Consider the following 23,625-nt stretch of genomic DNA (forward strand, 5'->3'; position numbering starts at 1 on the left):
ATTTTCACCATCACTTGTTATTAGGAAAGTTCAATCAAGATGATAATGAAAGCTTATCTTATACCAGTGAGAATTGGACTGGAGTGATAGCACAGCAGGTAGGCCGTTTGCCTTGCATTCGGCTGACCAAGGTTTGATTCCTCTGTCCCTCTCAGAGAACCCGGCAAGCTAGCGAGATAACCCGCCCACACTGCAGAGCCTGGCAGGCTACCAGTGGCGTATTCTATATGCCAAAAACAGTAACAACAAGTCTCACAATGGAGACATTACTGATGCCTGCTCGAGCAAATCAATGAACAATGGGACAACAGTGCTACCAGTGAGAATTGCACATATCAAAAATATTGGGAGCCATTTGTGTTGGTGGTGATGTGGTAAAGAGGATTCTCATCCACTGCTTGTGGAAATGTCCACTCAACCCCTGAGGAAAGCATTTTGGTGAGTTCTCATTGAACTTAGAATTGAGCTGCTAGGTTTTCTGAGCAGCAAGGAGCACAAGCAGGGTGGGACTGAGAGACATGGTACTGAGTAGGGCCCAAAGTTGATGGTGGTTTCAAACTAGTGATAGAAATTACAAGGCACTGATAATAAGAGCTTTACAGGCAGAGATCCATAGGCGTGGTTTTCCCATTAATCTCCCCCCCCAATCTCCATTAAGATCCACAAATTAGCCTCTTCTGCTGAACTCTCTCTAGAGCAGACTGGCCAGTCCAACATTAGGCCAATGGTTCATAGCCCCTACTCCAATCAATATTCACTCCTCAAAACACAAAATAATAAAACCTCCAACCCAGTCAAATTATGGGGAGAAGAAATGAGCAGAGACTTCCACAAAGAAGAAACACAAATGGCCAAAAGTCACAGGGAAAAAATGCTCTACATGGATAATTATCAGGGAGATACAAATCAAAACAACAAAATATCACCTTACACTGCAGAAACTGGCACACAGCGAAGAAAATAAGATCAAGCAGTGCTGGCAAGGATGTGGGTATTATAAGATGTAGGGAGAAATGACTCTCACTCATTGCTGGTGAAAATGAAGTTCTATCCAACCTTGTTACATTATAGGCCACATTCTTTTTGATGTGTGCCAGTCTTTGGGGTGTGAGATGATATCTCATTGTTCTTTTGATTTGCATCTCCCTGATGACTTGTGCCATAGAGCATTTTTTCATGTGCCTTTTGGCCATATTTCTTCTTTGAGGAAGCTTCTGTTTACTTCTTCTCCCCATTTTTTGATAGGGTTGGATTTTTTTTTGTCTTGTAAAGTTCTACCAGTGCCTTATATATCTTGGATATTAACCCCTATTAATATCCATATTAATCATATTAATACCCATACAAATCTGATGATTGTCTGATTCCCCGTTTTCCAGTAGCTAGGTGGTCACACCCAGGGACTGCCCCTGGCACCATGTAATCCCACCAATGGCCAACATCCAGAGACTATAAAACCAAGTTCCCAGTGGACATCTTTTAGCCTAGTTCTCCCTCTGGGAGAACCTGGCAAGTTACCAAGTGTTTCCCGCCCACATGGGAGAGCCTCGCAAACTCCCCATGGCGTATTCATATGCTAAAACCAGTAACAATGATGGATCTCATTCCTCTGACCCTGAAAAAGCCTCCAATGCAGCACCATTGGAAAGGACGTGTAAAGAGAGGCTTCTAAAATCTCAGGGCTAGGACAAAATGAGATGTTACTGAGACCGCTCAAGAAATTCGATGATCAACGGGATGATGATGATGATGATGATTATGATGATGATGATGATGATGATGATCTGATGGTTATTGGGTAAATAATTTTTCCCATTCTGTGAGCTATCTCTGCATCTTGGTCAATGTTACTTTTGAGGTGCAGAAGCTTCTTAGTTTAATGTGGTCCTGTTTGTTTATCTTTGCTTCCAAGTGCTCGGTCAGTTGTGTTCCACCTTTGAAAATGCCTTTGGCTTCAATGTCATGGAGATTTCTGCCTACATTTACCTCCATGTACCTTATGGATTCAGTATAAACAAGGGTCACAAGGATTGGTCCATAGTTGTAAGCCTCCCTCAAGTGCTGGAAGAGAAGACAATTAGAATAGATCACTATGACAATGGTAGTTGAAAATGATCACTCTAGATAAGAACTGCAGGCTGAAAATAGGTAAAGGAACAAACATAATAATCTCTCAGTACCTGCATTCAATCCATACTGCCCAAAAGGAGAGAGAGAAAGAACAGTGCCTGCCATAGAGGCAGGTTACCGGGGTGGGAGTGGAGAGCAGTGGCAGAAGGAAAACTGGGGACATAAGTGTGGAAAATGTACTCTTGTGGAGGGATGGGCATTGGATCATTGTAATACTGAAACCCAACCGTAAACAACTTTGTAACTGAATCTTATGGTGATTCAATAAAAAGAAAAAATAAATTAAAAGAAAAATAATTTTAAAATTTAAAAAATTAAAATATGGGCATTCCTCAAAAAACTAGAAATTAAACTTCCAGTTGACACAACAATACCGCTCCTAGGAATATGACCTAGGGGTCCTAAAACACAACAGAGAAAAGTCATCTGCATTCCTATGTTCACTGCAGCACTATTCGTAATAGGCAGAACCTGGAAACAACCCAAATGCCTGAAAACAGATCACAGGATAAAGAAACCACAACGCATCTGCACAATGTAATACTATGCAGCTGTTAGGAAAATTAAAGTTGTGAAATTTGCTTATAAATAGATGCACAATAAGCCAAGGAAGATAGACATATAATGATCACATAATATGAGAATAATATCCAAAAACTATAGAAACGAGGGCCAGGAGGATTGGTAGGTAGCTTGCCACAAGTCAGGAACAGCGCAGAGTACAGTTATGACAGGGTAAGAACTCCTAAGACAATGATAACAGGAAATGGTCTCTCTAGACAAGAATTGATTGCTGAGGAGCTGGAGCGATAGTACAGCGGGTAGGGCATTTGCCTTGCATGGAGCCATTCCGGGTTCGAGTCCCAGCATCCCATATGGTCCTCCAAGCACCGCCAGGGGTAATTCCTGAGTGCAAAGCCAGGAATAACCCCTGAGCATTGCCGGGTGCGACCCAAAAAGCAAAAACATAAATAAATAAATAAATAAATAAATACATAAATAAATAAATAAAGAGCAGAAGTGAGCATTTATAAATCCTTCTGGTATATGATTGCTTATAATAATAATTATGATAATTATCGCAAGTATTTTCATTCTATGTGATATTATTCTATATGACATTCTCCTAAACAGATTGTATACTTCTATGTAACCTTAAATAAATATTTTAATAAAAGTATGTATTTGAATATTACCATAGATATACCTATCCATTCCCAATGTATATTGGGGAAGGGAAAGAAAGGCAATTTCTTCCCAGGAAGAAATTCTTAATTTTTTAGAATAAAAAATTAAATTTTTTAGAATAAAGAATATAAATTCTTTAATTTTTTTTATTTTTTAAATTTTTTTCTTTTAACTTTTTATTAAATCACCATGTGGAAAGTTACAAAGTTCTCAGGTTTATGTCTCAGTTATACAATATTCAAACATCCATCGCTTTACCAGTGTCCATATTCCACCACCAAAAACCCCAGTATACCCCCCCGCCCCCACCCCGCATCCCCTACTGTATAACTAATGAATTTCACTTCATTTTCTCTTTACCTTGATTACGTTCCATATTTCAACACAAAACTCACTATTGTTGTTGGAGTTTCCACCCAAGAAAGACAGCCCTACTACCAAGGAAGCATTTGATAATTAGTTTTCCATTGCTGGGAATGAAGAGATATGTAGCCCCACTGCTCTAGGTACATAACTCTTTTTTTTCCTTTTTCCTTTTCCTTTTTTTTTCCCCCTCTTCCCCCTTCCCATGCCTCATAGTATGGTGTACACCACGCCGAGTTTCTCCCTGAAAATGGGAAACAACCTGGAAAGAGGGATATTTCCTCTTCTCGGCTGGCGTGGGGCTTTTGCTTAGTTCACAGTCCAGAGAGGTGGCTGCTACATTAATAACCTTCAATATTTCAACAAAAACTTACTGTTATTATTTGGAGTTTCCCCCCCAAGTCAGACCTGTTCAAAAGGAACCGTTTCACGTTGCTGACAATTATAGATGTTAAGTTGGTTTTGGATTTCTGTATAAAGTCCAGGGAAACTTCTGCCAGAAATTGCATAGGCCAGCTCACAGTCCCAGTGCCTTGCTGTAAGAAGTCTCTGGAATCAAAGTCTTTAGGCGCAGAGGGTCCGCTTCACTCTCAGAAGCTCCGAATTTATCTGGGCCAAGGGCGTGCCGGTTACACCCCCTTCCCGTGAGTCCCTAGGAGCCCCAAGTGTAAAAATCGAATACCTCTGGGTTAGGACTCTTAAAAGATGGCGCCTGCCATGTGGGTGCCGCCGCCGCTGTTTTCCGTGCAGGAAGACAGGGTGGGGAAGAAAAATCCACCCCCGGGCAGCACAGAGTTGCAGCCCAGTTCACAGTCCCAGTGCATTGCTATTAGAAGCTGCGCTGGATGCCTGAATGTGTTAGGTCTCTGGAATCAAAGTCTTTAGGCGCAGAGGGTCCCATAAATTCTTTAATCTTACAAATTAATCTCATGTGATATTTCCAAAACCTTATTGGGAAGGAACCAAAAATCATAACATTTTTCTTTTTCGTCATGCTGGGGATTGAACTCAGAGCCCAATTCTGTAGGACAGATGTTCAACTTCTAAGCTACATCCTCCACAGAGCATTATTTTATATCTTGAAAATCACTTTCCTTTTGAGGCCTCGGTTTCCTTCATTTGGAATTAAGGTTGGACTAGCTATTCTCTAAAGATCTGTCATCCTTCTCTTTCTACCATTAGTCAAACTCATTCTAGCGAGCTTTTTTAAATGTCCATTTTGTGGTAAAGCAAATAAAGCAACAAGAGTTCCAGTGATCTAGCAACCTACTATGCGAGTGAAAAGACCAGAAAGTGTTTCTGAGAAAGAGGCTGTATTGAGTTGTAAGATTCAATTCTATTTTTATCCTCAGTGAAAACAATACCTTAAGGACAGAAACAAACTCAAATTAGAGCTCCCAGGAATTAAATTTTCTGTGAAAATGCAACATATAAATCAACAGTTGACCAGAAGTATGTTAGTCGCTTACATATGCAAGTTCTTCTGCCTTTGTTGAGAAAAATTAAAGAAACATTTGTTTGCCTTTATATTAAAATATGAAAAATAGTAAATCAGATACCTGTAACTAATAAACTGAACTATGGTTAACTTCCATTAATTATCCTGAATTATGGCATGCTTATGCCTTGCCTCTCCTATCATCTGTTGACAAGGGCATTTATCAAGAGCCTGTTTCAGCTGCATTTCCCATAAAACCACTACATCAATCCTTCCTCCCTTTATGTTGCCTCTCATGACTTAAGCAGAAAGGTCTCTCTCCCTTTTTTTCCCACTCACAGTTCTTTTTTTCTACCATTTTCCATGAGAAAATAAAGGCAAATGTTTCTTCTGGAATAATTCCATTTCCCCCTCATTGTTGTTTTGCTTGGAAGCCCAAACTACTAATATAAATAGAATAATCATGACACCGAAGAGAGTACATTCAGAAACATGGTACTTGTCCATTGCCATGGAGAGCAACTAGCATACATAGTATACACTTTGTAAATAATTGTCTTTGAAGATGGAACATTAAACTGACCTTTTATTTTTGTAATTTAAATTTCTCTAATCACTAACAATGCAGTGAAAAAAATCACTAAATCTCCCTGTGCCTCAGTTTCTTTATCTGTGAAGTGGATTTCCATGAGGGTTAAATAGATACAGACCTATAAAGTATTTATAAAAGTGTCTGGTAAGCTCTATGATAAATTACTACCAGTACTGTGCTCATTTAATACAAAATAATAGGTTAATAGTGTATACTGAATTGTATCAAAACCAAACACTCCATAAAGTGTCACACACTTCTTAATGTGAAAAGGCACAGAATAAAGCCATTTATAGAACTGAGTTTTAAATACAACTATAACCCTAGAACAGCCTCACGGCAAGATGTTACAGTGTTTTTGATGTCGTGAATATCCCTAACTCCTCAAGTTTATCACTAATACTATAACCGTTTTGTGAAAAAGAAAATTAATCTTCTAAGAATAATACTTTTTAAATAGATCATTACTTTATTGACATTCAATTTTTACAAGATGATTTTTTTCAGAGTTGGGCCATTTAGTCCACTCAATTATGTGAATAAACTAAAAAGTTCATTAAAGCTAAAAAGTTCATCCAAGATAAAAACAACAACAACAACTTGATCTTTTAGGTTGCCTGGTAGGCTTGTGGTGTCCATAAAAGTCAAGCAGTCAACAGGCAAAGGAAGATTTCTGGGAGATAAAGTTTGTCTTATCAATATCGCAGCTTTAGGAATGCTTTGGTTCGGCTGAGAGAGAGCTAATGAGCTGGAACACTTTGAATATAGGAGACCCAGGTTCAATTCCTGGTATTGCATGGTCTCTGGCACTAATAGGAATAGCCTCTGGTCACAGAACTGGGAGAAACCCAGAAGTAGGAGGGAAGGAGGCAGAGAGGGAGGAAGGGAGCGAGGGAGGGAGAGAGGGAGGGAGGAAGGAAGGAAGGAAGGAAGGAAGGAAGGAAGGAAGGAAGGAAGGAAGGAAGGGAGGGAGGGAGGGAGGGAGGGAGGGAGGGAGGGAGGAGGGAGGGAGGGAAGGAGGAAAGAAGAGAAGGGAAGGGAAGGGAAGGGAAGGAGGGAGGGAGGGAGGGAGGGAGGGAGGGAGGGAGGGAGGGAGGGAGGGAAGGCCTAAATTAATCTATTTTACTTTTTGTTGCTTTTATAATTTAGGCACATTTCTCTTCTGAAGCTCAAATCTGTATTATTTTTCACAATACCAGCATTTTAAAACGTTTATTAATAAATCTATACTGAGTTTTTGTTCTGGCTAAAGACTGCAAAAAAAATGTCAATTGATTGACACCTCTTTGGTCGTTTTGTGACTTGGGCAATGCTCACCTTTTTAAATCTATTTTGTCAGACATGATTATGTGGAGGTCTTAGTTTTGCCATGATCCAACATGAGCAATCACAGAATGACCTTGCCTAATGTTAAGATACTAGAAATGGTTTAAGAGAAGAAAATCAAGGTACAACTGTGAGTGCCAGTTTGACTCTTGGAAACATCAATGCCAGCTTCCATATGTTGAGAGCTATTTTTGACTTTTTTTGTAAGGTAAAGAAGTTGAAAAGATCCAAAGTCATACAGCTCATAAGGAAGAAACATAATGTAATTCTATGAGGTCCGTTCACTCATACACGTGATAATTTTATTTCATTTAGATTTTATGAAGCATCTGTTTTTATTTTCCTGTATTTCCCAGGAGAACTGTAGTCAATCTTCTTGGCATATTCTGTGAGTAGAATTGGATTGAAAACACTGTCCTAACACACTGCCCCTTGCTCTCTACCTCCACATGGTTAGAGACAGTTGTTTATAGATCAGAGTTTGTTCAAGTGCATTGTAGAAAGTACAATAAAAACTTTCTCCAAAATAGAGGGTACAGACAGTTGAAGGCAAGTGATAAAGTGTAAAAAAGGCTAAGAAGTCAAAACAGTTTGAGTTCAGAAGTGAACTCTGCAAAGAACTGGCAAAGTTGCCTCTATTGAAATTAGTGGCCATATCCTCCGTGTTTTCTTTAACATAGAAATTAAAACAAATACTTATGAATTCTTCTTAGGTCATTGATATGGTACTGTGGTAAAGTGTTTGCTTTGCATGCTTTTAAGACCTGTGTTCAATTCCTGATGCCGCAAAAAAAAATGTTTATTGAAATTGACCTACCACATACATTTTGGCCACTACAATGAGCCTGAAGAGGAAGCATATACTCTTCCCAACAAAAATCTAACCTAATATGACAGAACTACCAGAATACTGCCACATGTTAATTTTTTACATTAATTTAAATTGGCTGAAGCGATAGCACAGCGGTTGGGCTTTCGCCTTTCACGTGCCCGACCAGAGTTCGATTCCTCCGCACCTCTTGGAGAGCCCGGCAAGCTACCAAGAGTATTGAGCCCACGCGGCAGAGCCTGGCAAGCTACCCGTGCATATTGGATATGCCAAAAACAGAAACAATAAGTCTCTCAATGAGAGACGTTACTGGTGCCCGCTCGAACAAATCGATGAGCAACGGGATGACAGTGATGAATTTAAATTAAGTTATATTAAATTAATATATGAAAATGGAATTTTATCAAATTAATTTTTCACTAAGAAAGGACATTTTCCTGCCACTCCCCATTCATAAAGTTGCAGCAAGAGCACACTGTGACACTTAACTCCTGAAACTGACATCTAGATAGTATTTTGAACATCATATTTTAAACATTACTTAAAGTTAGAAATTCCCTGGAAGCTCAATGACTTGTTGCCTTCAACTAGTTCCAAGTTGTATGACTTCTCAAGACAATTTCATCAAAGGTTTGAACACTGAAATCTTAAAATTAGATGATATAGTTAGAACTGGTCTAAGGAAGTTTGCTAGTCTTTTACATCATCTTCTTTCATGTACAGGATGAAGTCCTTCATAAAAGTTCTGTAGTTCTGAGAATTAAGTAAAGAAGACCATGTACAGCTATTATGGTGATTCTGTTCTTGTCATTCTTTGGCCCCAAACTTCTATATTTTCCTGCTCCTCTAGAGTCCCCTTGCCAGCCACTTAATCATTCTATGATATCACTTCAATCTATTTCCCTATGGTCTCCTGCACACATGTATGACTCCAGGGAAATCAAGTAACTCCTTGTTTATTTCATCATCAGCCATTCACTCCATCTGCTATTCTCTGCTTATATTATTCTATTAGCATCTGCTGAATACTTAATTTGATGAAACTTAAGCCAATTAAGACTGATCTGGAGAATCAGGTGGAAATGTTGAACTTTGTATATCTAAAATAGCTGAGTTGTTGTATCCATTTCAGCACCAAGTGGTCTCAGGACTTCTGGTATCTGTTGGTGGTTAGGGAAAATCTGTGAATGAGAATTTTTTACATCTCTTTTTTAAAAATTTTTATTAGTGAGTCACCTTGAGATAGTTACGGACTTACAAACTTTCATTGCTGTGTTTCAATCTTAAAATGGTTGAGTACCCATTCTCCACCAGTGCCCATTCTCCATCACCAATGGTCCCAGCATCCTTCCCGCCACCCCCACACCATCCCATCCACCTCACCCCGCCTCTGTGGCAGGGCATTCCCTTTTGCTTTTTCTCTTCTTTTGGGTGTTATGGTTTGCAGTAGAGGGATTAAGTGGCCATCATGTTCTGTCTATAGTCTACTTTCAGCCCACATCTCCCATCCTGAGTGGGCCCTCCTAGCACCCTTTACTTGGTCCCTTCTCTATCTGAGCTGTCTTTTTCCCCAGCATGTGAGGCCGACTTCTAAGCTGTGGAGTAATTCTCCTGGTACTTATCTCTCCTATTCTTGGGTGTTAGTCTCCCATTCTGTTACATCTATTTCTTGATTCAAACAAATATTTAACTCTTTAAAACAAGGATATAGTATAAGAATCTTCAGAATCAGAAGAAAAATGGTGTGTAGTTGAAGTTAACACTGAGCCAGGCACTATCAAAATATTTCTGGGTATTTTTTGCAATGTTACTGTGATTTTTTTATATTCCCAAGACCCACAATGATGATATGTTTTCACCTTAGTATTATTGTCTTTATATTAAACAGATTCTCAAATATATAGCGTTATGAATATATAAAGACATTTAAAAAGAAATTTAACATCACATTCATAAGAATGCTATTTTAAGGAAAGTGGATATAGATAAGCAAAGATTAGATGGAAGATGGACAAATATATCAAACATACAGACTTGACAGGGCTGAAGTGATAGCACAGCAGGTAGGGCGTTTGCCTTGCCAACTGGGTTCGATTCCCAGTATCCCATATTGGTCCCCTGTAGGATAACATTGGGTTTGTCCTTTCAGCCTTGCTGCAGGGAATTTAGGTTTATTGGATAACACCCATCACAGTGCTCCCTAGTCACTCCCATTCCTTTGTTTATCTGTAAACTCTTATCTGCACCCTCCTTCCCAACCAGTTAATCACCTTTTCCCTAATCAGATTCTGTTAGCTTGTAAGATCAGATCCTTCTAAGGACATTGAACTTGTATTGTACATTAAATATTGCTTTTCTCTGTCTTTTGCATAGTTTACTTTAAAGCAATGTTCCTTCTGTATGGACACAGGAAGACAGTTAATGTTACTTGGGAGTTGATTGACTCCGAATAATATTTCTTCCTGGGCATCTGCTTTCTCGACTCAGGTACCCTTAGTTCCTGGCATCCCAAAAGCAGGGTCCCAATGAGGAATGGAATGGACCCAGGGCAAGCTGTGAGCTACTCTGGCATCAATATGGGCCAGGCCAAAGGGCCACAATACTCAACTATAAGTTGAGAGCATGGTCATGGACAAATACTGTCATGCTCCAAAAGTAACAATGAGATTAGGACCCTGCTGGGATTGGGAAAACTAAACTGGCCTGAGGACTGCGGTTTGGAATATTAGTGAGATGTCCTCAAGAAGAACCAAACTTTAAGTTTATATCTCTTACTGTGCTCATACAGAATGACAATGCTAGAAATATTAGAAGTAGGTTTACTACAACTATTTAAGTGGATTACTAGCTGAAGAAAGAAGAAAGTGACACACCCTTGTTTGGATCCCACCCTTGAGTGAATCTCCTTAGATAAGATTTTTGTCCTTGAGTTAATCAGCTGGAGGAGTGGTCTTACCTCTCTTTGTTGATTTGTTAATGTTCTACCCACCTTTGTATCACCACCCCATGTGATTGCTATATAAACTAAGACTCTAGGGGAAGTAAGAGAGAAGCAGAAGGGGAATGAAGATTGGAATAAACTGCAATTGATACTGACAAGCTTGGCCCTCATTCCTTCCTTTGCATACCCATTGCCATTGACCTCCCTGGGTGGGGGAAGTGGAGTGAGACTACCAAACATGGGCAGCAGGAGAGATATAGAGTGCTGCTGCCCTTTTTTGTGTTTACACAGTCCCTTGAGCACCTCCAGGCATAATTTCTGAGTGCATGAGCCAGTAGTAACCCCTCTGTATCACCGGGTGTGACCCAAAAAGAAAAAAAATACCAACTTGAACATATATTTAAGGATTATCTAATCAAACAATAACACAAAATAAATGAATTGCCTATATTAATATAGTTGAATTTACTATACTTTACTATAATTTTTACTATAATTTTATTATTTTACTATAATTTTATTTTACTATAATATTATTATTCTATAATTTTATTATTCTATTTTATATTTTAATTTTTATTAAGATACCATGATATACAAGGTTATTCATAGTTGAGTTTTAAGTATACTATGTTCCAGCACTAGTCAACTTTCCTCTCCCAGTGACTCCAGGTTCCTTCCAGCCCGCCTCCTTACCAGGTGCATTTTCCGTTTTTCTTGGATTAAGGATGACTAAGTTATTCCTCTTTAATATTTTGCATTCCCTTGCCCAATTATTCTGTATACCACAGATAAGTGAAATCACCCTGTTTGGCCTGCTTCTGACTTAACATTAATTGATGTGATATTCTCCAGTTCCACCCAAGTTGCAGCGAATTGCATGGTTTTGCTATTCCTTTGGCTCCATAGTGTTTCATTGCATATAGTTTCATAACCCACTCATTTATCACTGGACACCTAATTTGGCTCTAGATTTTAGTGATTGTACAACTGTGGCAATGATTAATGTTGTATATATGTCCTTTTGAATAAGTGTTAGCTGTTCATTTCCTCTCCTGACTTAAAGAAATTTTTGTTGATTTTTTTCAATTTAATAACCATGAATTACAAAGTTATTCATGAGTGGGTATTAAGTATATACTGTTTCAACACCAATCCCTTTACCAGTATCCACTTCCTCTATCAATGTCCCTAGTCTTTGTCTGCCTTCAGCATTCCTCTATGCAGGCACTTTTTCCTTTTTCTTTTTCTTTTTAGACATTGTGGTTTACAGTACTGTTACTGATAGGGTAATCATGAATATTACTTTATTTTTTTTCTTTTTGGGTCACACTGGGCGATGCACAGGGGTTACTCCTGGCTCTACACTCAGAAATTACCCTTGGCGGTGCTCAGGGGACCATATGGGATGCTGGGATTCGAACCTGGGTTGGCTGTGTGCAGGGCAAATGCCCTACCTGCTGTGCTATCGCTCCAGCCCCTCCTTTCATCCATCACCCATTTCTTCAATTCTTATTGTTGCTGTTGATCTTTGTGAATACTTTATATATCCTTGATATTGACCTTTATCTGATGTATTGAGTGCAAATATTCACTCCAATTCATTTAGCTATCTTTTAATTTTAGCTTGTGTGTCTTTTGCAGTACTTTAATTTTATGTGGTCCCATTTGTTTATTTTTAATTCTGATGCCTTTACAACGTCATCATATCATATCATTGAATAAATACTCCTTTGAGGTTCAAATTTTGGAGCATCAGCCTATATTTTCCTTAATGTACTTTACAGATTCCAATCTGAACTCAATATCTTTGTTCAACTTTGAATTGACCTGTATAGGGTGTGAGATATGGATCCAAATTTTATTTTTTATGCTCCTTTTCCAGTTTTTCCAACACAATTTGTTAGAGAGGGTGTCTTTATCCTATTTCATGTCCTTAGCTCCTTTGTTGAAAATTAATTGTCCACTAATATAAGGATTTATCCTTGTATATTCAATTCTTACCCATTGATCACAGAGTATTTTCTTATTCCAATACCATGTTGTTTTGATCACTAGAGCTCTATAGTATAGTTTCAAGTTAACAAGATGCTTTCAAGTTTCTTATTTTTCAGAATTGCTTTGGTTATTCTGGATCTTTTATCATTCCTTACAAATGTGATTACTGATTGTTTTAAGTCCTTGAAGAACTGAATTTGGATGAGGATAGCATTGAATCTACATAGTAGTTTAAGTAGCATGGCTATTTTGATAATATTGATTTTTCAAATCCATGACCATAAAATATTTTTCTGTTTCCTAAAGACTTCTTTTTTTCTAATTTTTTATTTGTGGATCACGGTGAAGTATAGTTACAGACTTACAAGCTTTTGTGCTTGCATTTCAGTCATACAATGGTCGAGTACTCATCCCTCCACCACCAATGGTCCCACCACCCCCATTTTGTCCCCTCCACCCTACCTCGCCTCTGTTGCAGAGCATTCCCTTTTGCTCTCTCTCTCCTTTTGGGTGTTGTGATTTGCAGTAGAGGTATTTAGTGTCCATCATGTTCAGCCTCTATCTCCCATCCCTAGCGGGCCTTCCTAGCACCCTTTACTTGGTGGTCCCTTCTCTATCTGAGCTGCCTTTTCTTCCAGCATGCAAGGCCGGCTTCTAAACTATGGAGTAATCCTCCTGGTAAAGCAATTCTTGGGAAAAAGAAGATCGGAGGCATTACCTTTCCCAACCTCAAACTCTACTACAACGTGGTAATAATTAAAACAGAATGGTACTGGAACAAAGGCAGAGCTGCAGACCAATGGAACATGGGTGAATATCCTGACACACACCCTCAAATATATGATCATCTAGTCTTTGATAAGGGAGCAAGAAATGTGAAGTGGAGCATGTGGAAAGCCTCTTTAACAAACAGTGCTGGCAAAACTGGACAGCTACATGCAAAAAAATGGGCTCAGACCTCTACTAACACCATGCAAAAAGTCAGATCAAAATGGATTAAAGACTTCACCATCAGACCAGAATTCATGAGGTACATTGAAGACAAGGTAGACAAAACCCTCGACGACATTGAAGCTAAAGGTATCTTTAAAGGTGACACACCATTGGCCAAGCAAATGGAAACAGAGATAAACAAATGGTACTACCTAAAACTGAGAAGCTTCTGCACCTCAAAAGATACAGTGACAAGAATACAAAGACAGTCTACAGAATGGGAAAGGATATTCACCCAATGCCCATCTGACAAGGGGTTGATATCAAGGATTTACTAGGCACTGGTTGAACTCCACAAGAAGAAAACATCCAACCCCATCAGAAAGTGGGGCGATGAAATGAACAGAAACCTTCTCAAAGAAAAAATTTGAATGGCCAAAAGACACATGAAAAAATGCTCTTCATCACTAATCATCAGGGAGATGCAGATCAAAACAACAATGAGATATCATCCCACACCACAGAGACTGGTCCGTATCCAAAAAACAAAAGCAACCGGTGTTGGCACGGATGTGGGGAGAAAGAGACTCTCCTTCACCGCTGGTGGGAATGCCAATTGGTTCAGCCCTTTCCTAAAATCTTCTTTATTATTTTCTAAAGTGATTGAAAGTTTTCATTGTATAGATCTCCCACCTTTTTTGTTGATTCCCAAGTACTTATTGTTCTTGAACACGATTTTGATAGTGTTTGATAGTCTTTGATCACTTTCATTCCCAATTCCACTTTGGGGGTCTTGTGAAAGCACCTCGGGCCTTGCTGATAGTGCTTCGGGATCATATTAGGGATCATACCTAGTGAGAAATATTTAGATTTGGGTCATCATGATGCAAGGCATACAATTTAGCTCCTGTACTATCTGGACCCCCAATAATTGCCACTTTTATGTGGACAGATTTTTCCCTATCACTCAAAACAATTAAATATAATTAAAACAAGATTTTATTGGGAGGAGTTCACGTTGAAACAATAAGCATATGATTCATTTAGCAATAAATGATTGAAAGTGGAGTACAAAGCACTAGTAGCAATAGTCATCAGGAGCTAATTACCAGCCACATTCTAAATGTACTATAACATAATGACTAAGCAGTCAGACTTCCAAGTTTGGCAGATCAAAGAATCAAAACTTTGTTGTTTAATATTAAGCAAGTAACTCACTAACACTTATGGCCTATGTGAAATGGGAATAAACAGAACCTACTAATAATAAAAGTAGGCCTAGAGTATCAGTTAACTAGAGCAACCTGAATAAATGGCCACAAATTTGGTGACTTGAAAGAGCAAGAGTTTATTAATTCTGGAAAAAACTTCTAGAGTAGAGGCTAGAAGTCAAATCAAGATGTTTGCAGAATTATGCTCTCTCTGAAGGCTCAAGGGGAGAATTTGTCTGTACTGTTTCTGGTAGTTTCTGGCAATCTTTGGCACTACTTGGTTTATATAAGCTTCATTCTCATCTCTGTCTTCATAGGCCTACCGTCCCATCCCTGTGTGGCTTTTTGTCCATATGTTCCTTCTCTTAAGGATATTTGTCCCATAAGCCACCTCTTGCCAGCACCAGCTAATCTCATCATTGGCCACAATCCAGATCATATGGTTTTCTCTCCCGAAAGGGGGCAGCATGATGTTTGCCATAGCCATGCCACTGGGCCCCGTGCCAGGCTGTTTTACTTGGAATGAGAGTCCTCCCCACCCCAAGGGACCCAGTAGTTGAAAAACCTCCACAACCCAACTGTTGCTATGCTCAAGGCTGTTCCCCACACACTTAGGTTGAGTCTCACCTCTGAGTGAACCTATTCCTGGACCATGTGTGCATCCGTGGCTGTGCAGCACATCATAAGACATTCCCTACCCATTCCCCAAGAGTACCACACCACATGTGATGGGGTTCAAATAGTAGGCAACCAATCTTGGAAATATATATATGTGCATATATATATTTTATTTTCAGATATATATATATATGAAAGTTCACATCACTCAACCTTTAACAACATGCAAGTGATATCCTAAAAAAGGTCTTAATGGCCCCTGCGAAAATAGAACAATCTTCACACTGTTTCCTCTATGGATACTTTTTTGTAGCGTTTTCAGCAGTTTTTCATAACAAACAATACAAAATATATTATTTCAGTTGTGCTTTGAGACAGGGATTGGGGCTTGGGATGGAAACATCCCAAATAGGGTGGTGGGAAGGTGTAATGGTGGTGGGATTGGTGTTTGAATATTAAATGTAATCGAATATTGTGAACTACCTTATAAAATATTTTTTAAAGGATATTCGTTGTACTAAATATAGGGTGATTCTGCATGACTCCATCCCAATAGTGTCACAGTCACAAGAGACAAGTGGAACTAGATTTGGCAGAAGAGGAGGGACACTCTTCAACTCAGTGCCATACTAAAGAAATACTCAGTCGTAACTATCGAAATGATTATTATTCAATTCTAATCACAAACCTTGGGGATAGATATTCATTGAATAATAAACTTAAATTTAAGAGTTAAGTCATTTAATAATGTCTCTTCACTAAGCAAGTTGCAGAACTGACATGCAAATTTGCCTTTTTTACCTTTAAAATTGGGAGGTTTAAGGAGTCACACTTTAACCCAAAGTTAAAGTTATTTTCAGGACGGTTCTTGGGGATGACAAGGTGAATAAAAACTAAGGTATATGTGAAATTGATGTTTTGAAACCATGAATGACAAGGCTAGAAGAACTCAGTACACTTTACAAGCCAACCCTTACTCCCCACTTTATTAGGAGACAAATAATCAGAAATTATATGAATTATCCAGAGCCCCACATCTGAAATATCCTATACCTTTATGCTCATGTTTGGCCTCAGGATCCACCCTTTCCTCTCTTGTTGTCATAACTCCAAGTAAGACCAGAAGTCAGCACACCATTCCTGCCCTCTGACAGGCATTATCTCGCCGGTGTCTGTTAGACAAGAAACATCGCAATGGACCCTGATGCTATTATGCATCAATAGGGGCAGTTATTCACAGTGGAACTAAATTTCAGGTCTACTTCCAGCATTCTCACTCCAAAATAAGACCAAACTGATTCCAAAGCTAAGAAACCCTGAAAGGCTGTGTTTAAGAAAACATAAAAGGCAGTGTCGTTGATCCAATCTGGAAAAATTTCAAAACATATAAGAATGTGAGCTTGTAAACAATGTCACTTCAATGAAAAAATAAAACAATAAGAATGACTTGGGAGGGGCTGGAGAGATAGCACAGCGAGTTGGGCGTTTGTCTCACACGCGGCCAACCCGGGTTCGATTCCTAGCATCCCATATGGTCCCCTGAGCACCGCCAAAAGTAATTCCTGAGTGCAAAGCCAGGAGTAACCCATGAGCATCACCAGGTATGACCCAAAAACCAAAAAAAAAAAAAAAAAAAAAGACTTGGGAAATTGTAAAAATTCAAACACCACCAAAAAAAAAAAAAAAACAATTCAAACACCAACATTTATATTACTGAGTGTTTTAAGGATTCACACAAAAGTTGTTGTTAATAAAACTAATTTGAAAAGTCAATATAAAAGCACAGGCAAACCTGGTCAAATTCATTTATGAGGAGGTGTCAGCAGGGTTGGCAGGGAATTTTAATGCCAGAATTCAAATGCAAAAGGTATACAAAAGCTCTTATTAGTTTGTAAGCATGTTTAAAATGCCTGACTTATATACTATAATGTGAGTGCATACATTGTTTAGCAACTGCCAAATGAGTGAAAATCACTGCGACTGCATTCTTATGAATATTTTTAAAATAACATCATCAGGCACACATTGTATTGATGCTTTAAAATTTAATTTCACAGATGAAAGAACTTGGTGTCATCTTCTACAACTGCAGCTGCCTGGTCCTAGATTTGCAAAGGATTTTTGCTTTATATAGTTCATTAAAATTCAAGAGCAGAGTACCTCAGACCTGGTCCAAGAGACTCTATGGAGTCTATGACAATGAAAAGAAATTGCAACTTCAGTTGAACGAAACCAAATCTCAAGCATTTGTGTCGGTGAGTTTCTGTATTTCTTCTCTTTCTCCAACTTTATTAAGTGGATTGTTTAAGTATGATCTATTGTTGTCCAAAATGAACTAATCAAATAGGTTCTGTCCCACCCTTTGAAGAGTTAAAATGTACCAATTTTGATACCAATCATATTGTCCCTAATCATGATCATGATCACAAAATCACGTTGATCGTCGAGTTGCTCGAGCGGTTTCAGTAACCTCTCCATTCGTCCTATTCCTGAGATTTTATTTTATTTTTTTAAATTTTTTTTAATTTATTTGTTTTTAATTAGAGAATCACCGTGAGGGTACAGTTACAGATTTATACACTTTTGTGCTTATACTTCACTCATACAAAGTTCGGGAACCCATCCCTTCACCAGTGCCCATTCTCCACCACCCGTAAACCCAGCGTCCCTCCCACCCTCCCCAATCCCATCTCCCCCCCACCCCACCCTGCCACTGTGGCAGGGCATTCCCTTCTGTTCTCTCTCTCTCTATTTAGCTTCTACGGCCCGCAATAAAGGTGTTGAGTGGCCACAGTGCTCAGTCTCTAGCCCTCATTCAGCCCGCAACTCCCTTCCCCCGCATGGCCTTCGACTACATTATAGTTGGTGATCGCTTCTCTGAGTTGCCCTTTCCCCAGAATGTGAGGCCAGCCTCGAAGCCATGGAGTCAACCTCCTGGTACTTATTTCTACAGTTCTTGGGTGTTAGTCTCCCACTCTGTTATTCTATATACCATAGATGAGTGCAATCTTTCTATGTCTGTCTCTCTCTTTCTGACTCATTTCACTCAGCATGAAACTTTTCATGCCCATCCACTTAACTACAAAATTCTTGACCTCCTTTTTTCTAACAGCTGCATAGTATTCCATTGTATAGATGTACCAAAGTTTCCTCAACCAGTCATCCGTTCTGGGGCATTCGGGTTTTTTCCAGATTCTGGCTATTGTAAACAGTGCTGCGATGAACATACATGTGCAGATGTTGTTTCGATTGTACTTTTTTGCCTCTCTGGGATATATTCCCAGCAGTGGTATTGCTGGGTCAAATGGGAGTTCAATATCTAATTTTTTGAAAATCGTCCAAATTGTTTTCCAGAAGGGCTGAACCAGTCGGCATTCCCACCAGCAGTGAAGAAGGGTCCCTTTCTCCCCACATCCTCTCCAACAGCGGTTGCTTTTGTTCTTTTGGATGTGTGCTAGTCTCTGTGGTGTGAAGTGGTATCTCATGGTTGTTTTGATCTGCATCTCTCTGATGATTAGTGATGTAGAGCACTTTTTCATGTGCCTTTTGGCCATTCTTATCTCTTCCTTTGGAAAGTTTCTGTTCATTTCTTCGCCCCATTTTTTGATGGGGTTGGATGTTCTCTTCTTGTAGAGTTCAACCAGTGCTTTATATACCATTGATATCAACCCCTTATCTGATGGGTATTGTGTAAATATCCTTTCCCATTCTGTAGATAGTCTTTGTATTCTGGTCACTGTATCTTTTGCAGTGCAGAAGCTTTTTAGTTTAATGTAGTCCCATTTGTTGATCTCTGTTTTTACTAGATTGCTTAGTTCCGTGTCACCTTTGAAGATACCTTTATCTTCAATATCGTGGAGGGTTTTGCCGACCTTGTCTTCAATGTACCTTATGGTTTGTGGTCTAATGTTGAGGTCTATTCCTGAGGTTTTAGAAGCCTCTCTCTTCTCGGCCTTCCAAATGATGCCACATTGGAGGCTCTTTCAGGGTCAGGGGAATGAGATTCAGCTGGTTACTGGCTTTGGCATATAGATACACCATGGGAAGCTTGAGAGGCTGTCCCATGTGGGCAGGAAGCTCTCAGTAGCTTGCTAGTTTCTCCCAGAGGGAAAGGTAGGTTACAAAATATCGTGCAGCCGCTTTGAGGACATGCGCTTCTGGGAGCTTGCTTTTAAGTCTCTGGATGTTGGCCGTTGATGGGATTACACACACCTGGGTTCCTCTGCCGGTACCTTCATGTGTGAGGCTTGTCGAAATACCAGGAATATCTGGGCCTCCAGAACCACATCTGGCGGTGGTTATGGGTCTCTACTGACTACATACAGCAATGCACACGAGACCATGTGGTGCCAAGAATTGAACCCGGGGATTATCTCCTGTACTAATCCTATACTACCTTCTGGTTCCTTTCAAGCATTTTTAAAAATAGCAAACAAGTCAGAAATAAAACACAGAAAAGAACTGTTATGTTTAACTGAGACTGGAAGGCAAGAGGCCTTTCCTGAAAATAATCTTCCTGCCCACCCACTCCATTTCCTTCCCATGCCACACCCATCCCATCCTATACCCCACTTAACCTTTCCCTTCCCACATCACTCCCTCCTCCAGGGTCACTATTCCATTCTCCTTCCACCTTATCATCCACATCCCACAACTACCCTGTATTGGTTCTGGGAATGGGTATTAAATACCTGGGCCACAAGTATTGTCCTAAAACCTTAAAGCAGTGAAGAACCAACCAGAAAATGTACTTAAAATACAGTCTCCCCTACAGCATATGATTCTTAGGACATGCAGTGTAGTTTTAGAATTTATAATTGGAAACATGCTTCTGAAGTAGTCCTGATGCTTAGGAAAACTCTAAGGTCCCAATTTAACATGGATATTTCTGCAGTGGTTCATATTAATACTTTATCTCTGAATATCTTTTTTATCCCTGAAGATCCCTGAAGAACTTTTGTCCCTGAAAATCTTCTCACTGAAAAGTGACTTGTGTCCCTTTTTGCCTACTAAGTTAAAGCACAATCTAAAATTTTAGAAGTATTTTTATATAGAAAAAAAGGGGTTGAATGCCTTCACTTAAATACATACAAATATTAGCAGCACAAAATAAACTGAAAAGTTTTTATAAATATAACCAAAAACTGGGGAGAGGTTATGTGTGGGAAATAATAACACAGTAGCAAATAGCATATAGTATGGAGCATTTTACCAGTAGTTATTTCTTATATTCACTTTCATTTCCTCTCAATACAATACTAAAAATCAATGAAAACCAGATAGTCTCAATTTGTAAGTTGAAAAGAAAATTTGCCAAGAAAACTCTAAGCTAGATAGAAACAAGATGACAACAGAAAAACAGATAGAATGAAATGAGAAATTATAGTTAAATTTCATTGATATAATTTTTTGCGCTAATACATTTTAAATTTATATAATATAGGTCGCTGTCACTGTCATCCTGTTGCTCATCTGTTTGCTCGAGTGGGCACCAATAACGTGTCCATTGTGAGACTTATTGTTACTGTTTTGGCATATTGAATACGCCATGGGTAGCTTACCAGGCTCTGCCGTGGGGGCAAGATACTCTCAGTAGCTTCCCGGCCTCTCTGAGAGGGGCTGAGGAATCAAACCCCGGTCAGCGGTGTGCAACTCCAGTGCCCTATCAGCTATGCTATCGCTCTAGCCCACAATGTAGGTAAATCTTAGAAATACATAATTAAGAAGTGAGAAAAGGAGAATTTTTTAAATATTCTCCTTTAAGGAAACATGAGCAGGCCTATGAAAGTGCAAAATTATGTTTTATCATAAAAAGGGAATATTGGGGCCTGAGAAATAGTATAGTGGGTAAGGCGCTTGCCTTGCATCTGACCAACCCAGATTCATTTCCTAACATCCCAAATGTTCTCATAAGGACCATCAGGAGTAATTCCTGAGTACAGAGCCAGGAGTAGTACCTCTGAACATCAATGGATATGGCCCCAAAACCAAAACCAATAAATAAATAATCTTAGAAACTTTATCTTAGAAACTTTTATAACCTGGATAATGCTTAAGTACCTGCATTAATTAGCAAAAGATTGTAGTAAAAGTCTGTATAGATGTAAAAAAAATCACCTGCGTAGGCATATAAGTGAAAAATTAATTCCTTAGTGAAAAAAGTATAAAAACCTGGCTACCAAGATGTAATCCCGGGGGCTGCACATGTGTGTGGCCTCTCCGCAGCTGCATGAGCGTGACTCCAGATGCCAGCTAAATTTTTCGGCATGGGCAGTTCCTCGCAGAATGTCTCCAGACTGAGAACTAAGCCACGGGCCTATGCCCACCCAGGAGGGGAAAGGTATTTCTCTCTCTCTCTCTCTCTCTCTCTCTCTCTCTCTCTCTCTCTCTCTCTCTCTCTCTCTCTCTCGCCTCTTCCTTGCCTGGGGTGAAGGGTGTGGTGACCGCCATATTATGACGACTACAGATGGGGTTTACAAGCTTGCAATGATCCAATATCTGGAAGAAATCTCCCTGGACTTAGTTGCTAAAGTACAAAAATCCAAAACCGCGCGGCCTCATATCTCTTCACAACAGTTCTGACTAGTGGGGTACTCCTAACAATAATAGTGAGGTTTGTGTTGAAATATTGAATGTAACCATAGTAAAAAGAAAGTAAAGTGAAATTTATCAGTTACATGGGGGGAGTGCGGGGGGGGCAGGATGGGAGGTGTGCTGTTTTGTTTTGTTTTTTTGGTGGTGGGATATGGGCACTGGTGAAGGGATGGTTGTTTCAGCATTGTATAACTGAGACTTAAGCCTGAAAGCATTGTAATTTTCCACATGGTGATTCAATAAAATAAAATTCTTTAAAAAATTAAAAATAAAGGATAGATTACATGAAAAAAAAGTATAAAAACCCTTAGCAAGCTAGATATAAACAGACCTTTTTTAACCCAGTAGAGGCCAACCATAAGTATGACAAATAAATGTCATACTCAATGGCAAGGTGCTGAGAAGTTTGTCTTGTATTTTAAAAAAGGTTTCTTCAAAACTGAAAGATAATCTAGCCGGATAGAGTATTCTTGGTGAGGTGTTCATTTCAATGAATTTTTGTACATTAGCCTACCACTCTCTTTTGTTTCACAGAGTTTCATTTGATAAATCTTCTGTGAATCTTAAGGGATTTACTTTGTGTAAATTCGTTTTTTCATGTAGCCACTTTCCATGTTGTTTGTTTCTTTTTCATTCTGATTATAATGTGTCTTGGAGTTTTCCTACTTCTACTTTCTCTGGATCCTTCAGACATCTTAGATCAGTGTGCCTATGCTCTTCAGCACTGGAAAAGGCTTATTTATAATTTTATTAGTGGTTCTTTTTTGGATATTAATCTATGCCTTGGAGTCCACAGAACTATATCTTGGAATCTATATTTCTTACTGTGTTTATCGAAATAACTACAAATAGTAATAAGAAGTAAACTTAATTGTTTAGTATATACTAGCAGCAAGGGAAAGGAAAAAGCAATATAGATGTTTGTTGCCCCTGAGCAAATTTCTCAGTATAATCTCAGACAAAATGTCTCCTTGAATTAATTCCCCCCGCCCCAAAGAATTGCTTCTGTTGAAACACTATCTCTATAATAAATGATGATGTGTAAATGATCAATCACACCTCCATGCAGTCCTATACCTCAAACCCCCTCAGATGTTCTATAAGTATGCTCTTCAGTTCTGAGTTAAATGTCCACTGTCCACTGTCCGTTGACCTGAATCAATCTGTAGGTCCCTGTCTCTTCATTTCTCCGTCAGGGAGACCAGGGAGGCAGTTCTTGGCCTCTGAACATGTCGTACCAAGGAAACTCTCTTACTTCTTCTCACAGTTCTTCATTGAATTTGTTTTCCTATATTTCAGAGATTGACGATTCTTGTAGTTTCTTTTAACTTCTACAGTTCTCAGGTTGGTGTTCATTTCTTTCCAGACTATCTTCCATCTTATCTTTTAGGGGGTTATTTTAGAGGATTATTTATCTTGGAATTTACAAATATTTTACTGACCTATTGTAATTCTACTGGTCAG

At 39.0% G+C, this 23,625-nt stretch overlaps 1 protein-coding gene across 1 annotated transcript in view; it reads left to right on the top strand.

Moving 5' to 3' along the window:
• The window catches only part of PLD5 (phospholipase D family member 5), a 393,721-nt gene that overhangs the window by 332,907 nt on the left and 37,189 nt on the right, over positions 1 to 23,625 (top strand). Inside the window, exon 6 of the mRNA XM_004619013.3 lies at positions 17,625 to 17,822. Coding sequence (XP_004619070.1) covers positions 17,625 to 17,822 — 198 coding nt within the window. The remainder of the gene's footprint in view (positions 1 to 17,624; positions 17,823 to 23,625) is intronic.

The sequence above is a fragment of the Sorex araneus genome, chromosome 9 (assembly GCF_027595985.1).
Source record: "Sorex araneus isolate mSorAra2 chromosome 9, mSorAra2.pri, whole genome shotgun sequence".
In the NCBI taxonomy this organism is placed as follows: domain Eukaryota; kingdom Metazoa; phylum Chordata; class Mammalia; order Eulipotyphla; family Soricidae; genus Sorex; species Sorex araneus.